The 11,406-nt window shown below is 38.4% G+C and overlaps 1 protein-coding gene across 2 annotated transcripts in view; it reads left to right on the top strand.

Moving 5' to 3' along the window:
- Positions 1 to 234: 234 nt before the first annotated feature.
- LOC306886485 (AMP deaminase 3-like) overlaps positions 235 to 11,406 on the top strand; it is a 29,700-nt gene continuing 18,528 nt past the window's right edge. The window contains exons 1-2 of one of the 2 annotated variants that reach the window (XR_013785630.1): positions 235 to 434; positions 701 to 824. Coding sequence is in view for 1 of the 2 variants with exons in the window: in XM_079443618.1 (XP_079299744.1) it covers positions 764 to 824 (61 nt within the window). In the remaining variant the exon portion in view is untranslated. The remainder of the gene's footprint in view (positions 435 to 700; positions 825 to 11,406) is intronic. The other variant, XM_079443618.1, reaches the window with a different exon arrangement.

Here is an 11,406-nt window from a genome sequence, read left to right as displayed (position 1 = left end):
CAAAATGAGCAAATTTAATCAATATCAAGATACTGATGGATTAATTAAACCTGTCTCTGATATCTTTTAAATGGTTGCGCTTGTAATAACGTCGTAGGTCACATGGCGGATGTTACCCAAATCGCTTTCATACTTAATGCATTCAGGCTGTACTCTTTTAGCACCCATTAAGTAGAGAATATGCGTTTTCGGACGCATCCCGACAACATCTCGTTTTGACATCTCGCGTGGTTCAGTGTGATTTGGAGAACTTCAAGTTACGCCCCTCTCTTGCAGTCCGCAGACAGACCCCTCTCCTTTGCGAAGTGAATTCTATCTCATTCATCACTGGGGGGCAGAACTGAGTGGGTTCTTTCCTGGGAGAACTTCAAGGGTTTTTATAATAGCAGTGCAGCTGCACAGAGGACACAGAGTTCTGTAAGATCTAAGGCTGGGTAAGTGCTTCAATAACATCACTAACATTATGAATAAACTACCTGACTTGTTTTTCTCTTAATGCAACACATAACTGCATTAATATGCGAAGACCTTAACAGTTTGTTATGATGCATGTAGTAGTTTTGTGTCTGTATAATGTTACCCTTTACCAGCAATTATAATGAACAGTTACAAATAGATGGCACCTATTCAACATGACATTAAATCTGTTGCAGTAATGCTAATGTAAGAAACCCACCGATTCATTTCTCCTGTGCTCTAGTCTTTTCCTGCTACTGCGCATGCTGCTCTGTGTTCTCACTCTCCAGGCCTGAGCACACAGGAAATGATGCAGAGACTCCAGACGCCCATAGTGAAGCAGCTTTCCAGCCCATGTTTGGGAAAGGGTGAGCGTTTATGATCTGTCTCTCATATCCAGCAGCAAGAAACAGTCTACTATTTGTATTTTTTAAATCAGTCATTTTAAAATGGATTTTTTTTTAATGAGATTTGAGATTTTTTTTTTATTGCAGCACTGTTGAATTCAATTGTTTACTGCAGGAATGGATTCTGATTCCAACCAGAAGGGGGCAACCAGAAATGTTATCCTAGACCCTAAAAGGAGACATTGCAGAAATTTGCTAATTTAGGGTATGCTAGGGCACAAAACAATCCATCCTAAGAAGTGCTGCAATACAAATACCAATTCTAGTAAAAGCAGAAGATTAGGTGAATGTAACATTAAAGTAAATGTAATGTAACATTAGGCATGATACAGCAAATGACAATTAAATACAGTTTGTTTAGTTTGAGACTTTTGTTTTATTGGAATATACAAAATACAATGAAAGAGCAATATTAATAAATCTATACATTCCTTTTTTCTATTAACAACTACTAAGGGCGGACACAAACATAAACAGTAACATTTTAATATAAAGAGGGGTATAAACTTGGGTCCTGCTATTCCTGTCTGCATCTTTGTCATAGCCTGTCCTTAAACTTATCAACTCGTGCAAATTTCCTTAGCTTGAATCGCACAATGTTCTCACAGCGGTCTTACAAGATCAATCAAGCAATAACACATGTCAGTAAATATACATATATACATCTATTTCATATACATATTTACATGTGCATATCCTGCTAGCTAATGTGTCTTAAAAATGAGGATAACATAAGCAGTTTCTCATATAGGAGGCAACGCTATCAGCAGAATTTGAAGAGTAAAACAATAGCAGCACAAAATATGGAGAAGAAATTAACCTATGAAAAAGTAGCAAAAATAAAGATTTTTTGTTGTTGTTAATATGAAGTGCTATCATTGTCTTTTTTTATTTAATGTTTAAGTCAATTAAGTTTCATTGACTATACTACTGAACAAGGGCGTAGGCAGCGGATGGGCCTGACGGGTACAGGCCCGCCCACTCTGATGAAAGCCCCCCCCCCCCCCCCCACATAGTTTATTATACAAATATAATATTTGTTAAATAATTGTTGTTTAATCTATTTTAACAGATAACTGTTATAACATCTCAAATAACTAAAATAAATAAAGTGTTTTTGCATAATTCTTAATGAGTTTGACTGACAGCAGTGTTCGCTAATTGTTATCCAGCCTGTTAGTAACAGTAGTAATGTAAGACTTTCAGTTCCATGCGTGAACCGGTTTATACTGTGAAGCCGGGAACACACTGCTGTCAGGCCGATTATGCTCAGTCAGTATTTTCAGTTGGTGTTCAAATTCGTTTGGTGTGCGGTGTCTAGAATTTAAAACCAGCTGTTGCCAGTCGTTTCCTCACAAAGCTTCTTTTTTATTATTTACTTATTTATTTAAATCAATTTTGTGACTGATGCCGGCGATTAACTGCGCCTGTTTCTTAATTTGTAGGCCTATTAATTTAAATAACGAATTAACAAATAAAAAATATATATAATAATAATAATAAAAATAAACACAAAATGACATTTCTGAATAAATTATTTTATACAATTTAGTTCAATTAATTTGACGTTCAATTAACATAGACCTAGGGCTGCACGATTCTTGCTAAAATGTGAATCATGATTTTTCTCCATGGGAATTGAGATCACGATTCTCTTACACGATTCTCATTTTTTCAACCAAAATGTATTGCACTCAGGTACAACCCCCCCCCCCCCCCCCCCCCCCCCAAAAAAAAAACCCCACAGGACATTCAGTATAATAAAGTGCTGGAGTAACAAAAATTCCCCTTTTCTTTATTTTAGACCCCTTAAAGTGAATAATTTTAAAGCTTTAAGTTGTTGAACATAAGAGAACATTAACAATAATAAATAAAAATATTCACATTCACACGGGGCGTCAACGTCAACGCCTCTCATTTACTTTGAATGGAGTGACGTCAAGCGTTGCCGAACTGAATTGTGGGTCCCTCGCGTCGCTTCACTGGCATTGCACGCGGCAGAAGTTGAAAACTTTTCAACTTTTCAAGCGCCAACGCAGGCGTCAGCCAATCAGATCGCCTTATGCAAATACCCTAGCGCAGACGCTAGCCAATCCCGTTCATGCAGCACCAGAAAAGTATGTGATTGGCTGTTATAACTATGACGGCGCGTCAACACCATGGTCAGCACCAGAGCCGTTGAGAAACAGAGTTGCGACACTCCCATAGGCTTCCATAGGAACTTAGGAATGCGGAAGTAAAGCGTGTCATGGAGCAGCCAATAGTTCCAAACAACGGATAGTTTCAGCATTGAAGGCCATTCATTTCAGTGCTTCTCAAGCACAGTCGCCAGAAATTTGAGGAAATTACAGCATTTTTTGCCATTTTAACGCATTAGTTTATCTCTCGGAAATCTGACCAGTAGTTGTATTTTATGTATTTTATTTCTCGCGGCGGCGAGATCAAAGCGTGTCGCAACTCTGTTTAAAACAGGTTTATTATACAATGAATTAAAGGCCTATAATTAAAATTATTAACACTGCAATCATCAATGAAAAAGCTTTAGCCTATTTCAAGCACTGACTTTTTAAAAAAAGAAAAAAACAACTTGTTTAACACGAAATACGTTTCTTCTCTCTCCTATTTTTATTTATTTATTTATTTTTACCACTAGCCTATGTTCGGGCCATAAGAGAAATTTTAAGGGAGTACATTAAAACATTTAGCTATAGGTGTCAAGTCATTTAGGGATTATTCTCAGCCTCAATGTCTGCCTAAATTTGAAAAAGGCTTCAAATCAACTTCAGAGGGTGCATGGAATAACTCAAAACCTCTGATTCATCATCGAAGCAATTTATTGAAATCTTTCAGCAACAACTTGATCTTCCTTTGCTTATTTTCAGAGTCTAATTCAGATGCTTAGCTTAATAACCTATACAGAGAAAATATATAATATATGATTCACTATCAGTGTTGGGAAGGTTACTTTGGAAATGTAATAGGTTACAGATTACAAGTTACACTACTTAAAATGTAATAAGTAGTGTAACTTTTCAATTACTTTATTGAAGTAATGTAACGGATTACTTTTTGATTACTTTTCTAAATGTCTAATGTATCATTTTCAAACATGTAAACCATGCAGGGTTAACTTTACAGTAGTACTCAACACTGATTACTGTCACACTTTCGAATTCCTTCATCTCTTGAATTAAGATTACATTTCAATTTCAATGTAGACATTAGATGCAAAATTCAATTTTACATGGTGTTTGCATATAAATGTATCTTAGCAGTGTGTGGACACAACCACCCTACAATGATAAAATCCATTCACTACTTTTTTAATCCCCCCAAATAATAAACAGTCTCAATTATCAAGCGTTTTGATTTTCTGAGCAGTATGATTTCATATTGCTCAGGCCCTGCCCACAACCGTTGAAGTACTGTCCAATATTAGCATATTTTCGCCCTCAGCCAGTTGAACGAAGTCCATCGTTTTCTTCATGCTCGAACAGCTTTAGCAACAATATCTTCTAAGCAATGCAAATATTTAGTAGTTTTGTGATGTAGAAGAACGTAAGAATCTTAATTTTGTCCCAACATCAGAGCCACTGAGGATGCAGTGCATTAGTTTTGTTTTTAATTGTAATGCACCACCTAAATTCGTTTATGTCTGCACAAATAATTTTACTCCAGACTGCTTTCTGAACGAGGGACAATTCAAGGCTGGTTGTGTTGAAAAGTTAAAACTCAAAGATAGATCAGTACCCACTGTTCATGATCCAGCTGCACCTCCAGAAGAAATAAGTCTTGACACTTTATATTTTTATGATTATTTGCAAATCGCCTTTGCTCTTCTACAGAAGAAAGGGACAGGTGAGCATAGCTCATTAGCATTTAAAGGGGCATGCCCCAAAATGAGTCGCTGTGAACATAGCAAGGAAAAAGGGTGTTGTTTTACACGACCACTGAGGAATTTTATGGTTCATGAAGACCCTAAAGAATCATACCAACTTGGGGAAGATCAATGTCCCCTTTTAAGCACAGCCACTACAAAATCAGACTTACTTTGAGATCATTCTGAGGTTAAATACATATATAAAATCATAAGAAATATTTTGTTAGCTATGATACGGTTTTTGAAATCAAATCTTTGTATAGCTATGACAGGAAACACTGGAATCTAACAATGCCTTGGAAAAAAAAAATGGTTAATCTTTAAAAAAAATGAAGCATAGCTATACATAAACCCATATAGGAAATAAAAGAGTTATCGAATAAGCATGTTCTAAACTCCTGAAACATTGGTGTTTCATATTTTAGAGCAGTCACTGCAATTTATGAAAGAAATCAATTAAATCTGGGCGTGTGTGTGTGAAAAAAAGCAGATGTAACCCCTTTGTAACCCTTAACATTTTAATAAGTGACTGTAATTTAATTACACATTTTTTCTCAGCAGCTGTAACTGATTACAATTACTTTTATTTTGTAATTAAATTATGTAATTCCGTTACATGTAACTAGTTACTCCCCAACACTGGTCACTACACACAGTAATGCGGTCATTTAAGGATGTTTAACTCATTTAAACTACAACCAATGTTACTAAAATACTCACAAATCACAAAGTACAGTACATAGCGGTTCAACAGCAACACCAAATCAAATGCATTTACTGCACATGGCCAGCTAGCATATTAGATACTAAACACGCTAGCTTTAACAAACTACTTGCAAGACATTCACAATTGGTCTTTTAAAACAATCTGTAGTCACTAAAGAAATGAGTCTTTATCCTACCAGTAGTGTCTCAAAGTTGATGAACACGTGGCTTTTCCCAGCTGTCTTTGAACAAACTGAGTATGTGGTTTACTCCAAACTCAATGGCTACATCCGTGCAAGCTTTAGCAATCTTTCTCCTTTGGTTTTATAACCAGTATCAACACCAACTTTGGTAGGATCCCTCTGCACGCTGATATAGTCCAGCTGATATGTGCATAATTTTAGGTGATATGTTCACTTTTTCATAAAAGCATGAAACTTGGTACAATTGTACAGGTTAGGGCCCTGAACATTTTCATAAATGGAGCCATCGCAAAAACACCTCGTGGTTGCCATGGCGGCCATTTTACTTTCCGCCATGACCAAATGATGTATTTTGTGTCATATCTCCTGAACCAAACATGATAACACAGAAAAGGTGATGTCTACCCCTAGGTTTAATAATCAGTGTGTTCGACTTGAAGCGGCGCTGTGCAGAATGATCAGTGTATGACAAAGTACCACGAGAGCGATAAGAGAGCAGATGGATCCTTATGCTTTCGAATCGCTCTCGCGGTACTTTGATGTTATACACTTTGATGTCATACACTTTGATGTCATACACTTTGATGTCCTACACTGCCGTTTCAAGTCGAACACACCTAATCAAACAAGCACACCTGGTTCTATGTAACGTGAAGTTTCAATGACCAATCAGTTTCCTTGTTTCTTCCAGGTTGCACTTTTATTTATTTAACAATGATGGATATAATATATATATATATATTATTTTATTTTTTTTAACACCTCCCACTTGAGCTCCTGGTCAACTGACCCAAGGAGGTCACACACTTCTTGGCCGACACTCAATCTCTTTACTGTTCCTCAGTGGAAATCAAAACAACCAAGCATCTAACACATCCCTATGAAGAATCATAGCTGGGATCTTATCACAAAGCTTTTTCATTGGTTTGACATCCTTGGCTGTTTCTGCTCGTTTTGGTTTAACAATCGAGACAGGATAACTGGGGAATACTCTAACCATTACATCTCTTACTGTTCCTTTCTTGTCTGCATTTACACTGACAACTCTGGCCAACTTGAACTGATTTCTTAGAGCATTCTGGTCAGCCAACCATACCACATCTCCCACAGCAACATTACGTTCTTTAGTATGCCACTTGTTTCTTACAAACAGGTTAGGTCCTGCCAGCTGACACCATCGTCTCCAGAACTTGTTGACTTCTTCCTGGATGCATCTTAGTGTTTTGTATGGATAACCTTCAAATTCGAAGCTTCCGTGATCTCCTCTTTTCCCAGTAGGTCCCAGAAGAAGAGAGCTAAGACTTACGTATTCCACGCAGTCTTCCCGACTTTGTGTCCTTGCATCGATAGGTCTTTCATTGACCAAATTAGCTGCAGTGTAAAGAAAGTTTTGAAGTTCCCCCCCAAGTCATAATTCCATTACACTCCAGATTCTGGAGGGCTCGCTTAACCAGATGGACAGCTGCTTCTGCTGCTCCATTTCTGTGAGGGAATCTGCAGGATGAATTTTCCAAGATCACTCCGTGCTATACCTGGCTGCTTCAGTTTCTAACTTTACCTTGTCTTGACCACAATTTCCTTGGATGTCCCCTTAAAGCTGTAAATCTTTGGTACGCCAGCAGAAATCCTTCTGTTGATTGGTCATTGACAATATCAGTATGGATAGCTCTTGATGCCATACAACAGAAGACAATTCCCCAAACTTTGAGTCCCGTCCTTTTCTTTAACTCATCTTTTATCACATACGGTCCAAACAAATCCAGAGTTGTGCACTCAAATGGTGCAGCTGGTTCAGACCACTCTGGTGGAAGGTCTCCCATAATCTGTTGGCATTACTTTGCCCTTGCCTTTCTGCAGATCACACAGCAGTCTACGGATTTCTTAGCTAATCTGCAGCCTTTTACCACACAAGATTTTTTTCTCATTCTCAAAGTTCCAGCCACTCCTTCATGGTTTACTTGATGAGCTTCCTGAGCCAGCAGTGTACACACATATGCATTATATGGTAAGATTGGAACTGAAGTTTTGTCCTCATTGAAGATTTGAATTCTTCCTCCACAAACTAACAGTCCAGAAATTTCGTCCTTGTACACTGCCAACCTACTGAGGGTAGTATCAGGAAAGACTATATTATCCTGGGCTGCTAAAAATAAATCTTCAAGAGGAGCATCCTCCTGTTCACTTACTGTCAAGATAGCTTACTTGAATCTTTCCTCCAAATGCTTCACCTCCCACTTTGATGAACCAGAGGTCTTAGTTCCTATCTTCAGCCATTTCTTGACCACTCAACGCACCCAAGCAGTACCTCTGACCAGTCTGGACAAGCTGCTAAATTTTTCAACATTAAGCAACTTACTTGCTATTAAGCCATCAAACATCCTTCCTGATGAAACATCCTTTCTTTTTCATCTGCACAGGTGCCAGAGTCTACGGTGAGGTGATTTAACTCAGATTTTTCCCTATCCTCATGAGCTCCCTTTTTAAGTTTCTCAGGGAGAATTGCATCTTGTTTTTCCTTGGCCATACGTCTAGTTAATATTGCAGTGAATGTTTTTTTTCTGGCGTTTATTAATACTCTCGCTTGCAGCAGTTGCAAGCTCAGCAGCTGACTTCATTGGCCAATCCTCTACTGGCCACTTTAGGAACACTGGCCCTCTCTGCCATGCAGAATCTTCTTTGAGGTCTTTTGGACTACCTCCCCTTGTGATAATATCTGCAATGTTTAAGTCACCTGGGATCCACCACCAGTCTTTCACAGGCGTAGTTCTCTGGATCTCTCCAATTCTATTTACAAAGAAGTCTAGCTGCATAAACTGCACCACATATTTCAGCCTTAACTGCTTCTCATTTTTGATCATTTTTGATTTGAAAGGAGTCAATTTGGCCTTGGATCCAAATAGCTTCACCTCAGTGTCTTGGTCTGTTTCCCACCTGAAATATGTTACAGCTCCATAGGTCTTATCGCTTCCATCAGAGAATGTTATTGCCAGCTGTTTTCCTTTCCAGGCTGCAGGTGTTACACCTCTGAGGAACTTTATTTTGCCATGCTGAACATACTCTTCAAACTATTTAATAGCTTCTTCACTGAGGCTTTCTGACAGTGGTTTATCCCATGTATCTTTGGTTGAGTTTCCACATCCTGCTTCCTGAAATGCCTTTTGTACAAGGATAGCCCCTTTTTGCTTGACAGGTGTGACCAGGCTAATCGGATCATACAGCCCCGCCACCTGACTCAATTCTCTCATAGACAGAGGATTATACATTTACTGCACATGGCCAGTTAGCATATTAGATGCTAAACCCGCTAGCTTTAACAAACTACTTGCAAGACACTCACAATTGGTCTGTAGTCACTAAAGAAATGAGTCTTTATCCTACCAGTAGTGTCTCAAAGTTGATGAACACATTGTGGCTTTTCCCAGCTGTCTTTGAACAAACGGAGCATGTGGTTTACTCCAAACTCAATGGCTACATCCGTGCAAGCTTTAGCAATCTTTCTCCTTTGGTTTTATAACCAGTATCAACACCAACTTGGGTAGGAGAAGCACATTCACTTTGCCAACAGAGATCCCTCTGCACACTGATAATCAAACAAGCACACCTGGCCTGCGTTTAGCCCTGACAAAACGGTTCAAAAAGTTTATTAAACGGAAACGGTGGTGCGGTGAACACCCTGTTCTGATGACGCAAGAGTTGCAACTATGGCAGCTGAGGGGGCCATTCTTTGTGTTCTTTTTGAAGAATTTTTGGAGCCTGATGAAATTGGTGTAAATACATGTTTAATACTGCAAAATACACTCGATGTTACAGTCACTGCCCTTGCCGTCCAGAATAAAAGAGAACATCCCAATCGAGTGATTCCTACTGTGGTTCCTAATTATTGTGATCCAACATTTGTCTCGCATTTCAGGATGAAAAGACTAACATTTCAGGTGAAGGATAATCCAATTCTTATCTCCGAGACTGTGTTATGATCTATATGACCTTATTTTTATTGTGAGTATTAGGCGTTTCATTAGTGCTGATCACTGTTGTTGTGGTATGATATTGCAATATTTACCATTATATAATAAGAGGAGCATTGAAAGGTTTATGAAAGTGTCACTCCACAATACAATAGCAAAATATATAAATATGTATAGTAATTTTATATTATATTAATCAGTGTCTAGAACACCTTCCTAAAGGATATGAACCAGAAGACATTGCAATTACTACATGGTACTTAGACAGACTTAAATAAGTTCCAGATCTATACTTGTGCTCTTATTATTTCAGTTATTTTGCCTTTAATGTAAATAAACATGTGCAAACAATATACTTGCTCTTGTGAATTTATTTTGATGTTAATTACATTTACTTACAAATTCATCATCATCATCATGTTGATATGCTATGTTACTATAAAACTCATAAGACAAACATGTCTTCTAATATCTTCAATTGTTGCGTATACCGAGCTGCAGTGGACACATTTGTAAATGACTTCACTTGGACCCATTGTGCGAGCTGTCACTTTAATAGCTCGTGGTTTATATACACGTTGCTGCTGATTGGACTGACATTTTTGACACACCCACCAAACAAGAGAAAAGGTATCTCAAACCCTGTTGCACCGTTTCCAGGAGACATGTCGTTCAACCCGGAAGCCGTAGCAAAACGTTGTGTGAGCTTGAACGTGCCCTTGGTTCTATGTAACATGTGAAGTTTCAATGTCCAATCAGCTTCCTTGTTTCTTCCAGGTTGCACTATATGCCCACAACCAATAGTATCCATTCATTTTTGGCGCTTTTCCACTGCATGCTACGACACGGTACGGTTCAGTACGGCTCACCTTTGGGGGGTTTTCCACTGGGTACAGTACCTGGTACTTTTTTAGTACCACCTCGGCCGAGGTTCCAAGCAAGCCGTACCATTACCAAAGCGTGACGTGTAAACTCTGCCGATCACTGATTGGCTGGAGAAAATCGTCACTGCCTGCGTTATTGAACTTGCGGCACGAGACACAACAGACCCACTAGATTTAAATCGGCACAGCCAGCGAAGGATTGAACACAACTGTTTTGAATGAACGAACCTTTCTTTTAACAACCAAAAAATGGCTGTTTCGTTGTCTGTTGAGGAAGTACAGACTGTCCTCTCTTTGATTGCCGAGGAGTGGATCCAGCGAGAGCTTGATTGAGCGAAGCGGAATTAAAAAGTTTCAGGAGTCACGGCAGTAGATACAGTATATGTATATTAAAAAATTTCAAGTTTAGCTTAACAATAGGCCATTATCAGCATATGAAGTAGATTCGTCTCTGAGAGAATAGGCTCATTTGAGATGCTCCTCGCCTGGAATGTAGGCGAGAGTAGGCGGCTGCAGTGAGGGGAGGAGTGAAATAAGCCCAGTCAAGACAGACAGTTCTGCCCTCTCGAAGTGGAACAGATATCTACGTGATCAAAGGCAGATATCACGTTATTCTCACTCATGTGCTGTGCTGCTGATAAACATGATATGATTTATTTACTACCTTTCTATTATTATTTTTACATACTTTTCAACCTCCTTATAGGTGTCAAAATCACTGTTTTCTCCTTGTCGCACACCCAGACTTTTAAACTTCAACAATGAAAATACAGTTTAAAAATATGACATATCTGATAACTATTAATGTATCTGAATTAAGCACTAGTAAAATAATTAAAATGCATTATAGTATTTAATGTGAGACCACTATAAATATTACTTTTTATACAAAATATAGCTGTCGCA

The sequence above is a fragment of the Barbus barbus genome, assembly GCF_936440315.1.
Source record: "Barbus barbus genome assembly, chromosome: 2".
Classification (NCBI taxonomy): Eukaryota; Metazoa; Chordata; class Actinopteri; order Cypriniformes; family Cyprinidae; genus Barbus; species Barbus barbus.
This window is presented reverse-complemented; position numbering and strand designations above follow the sequence as displayed.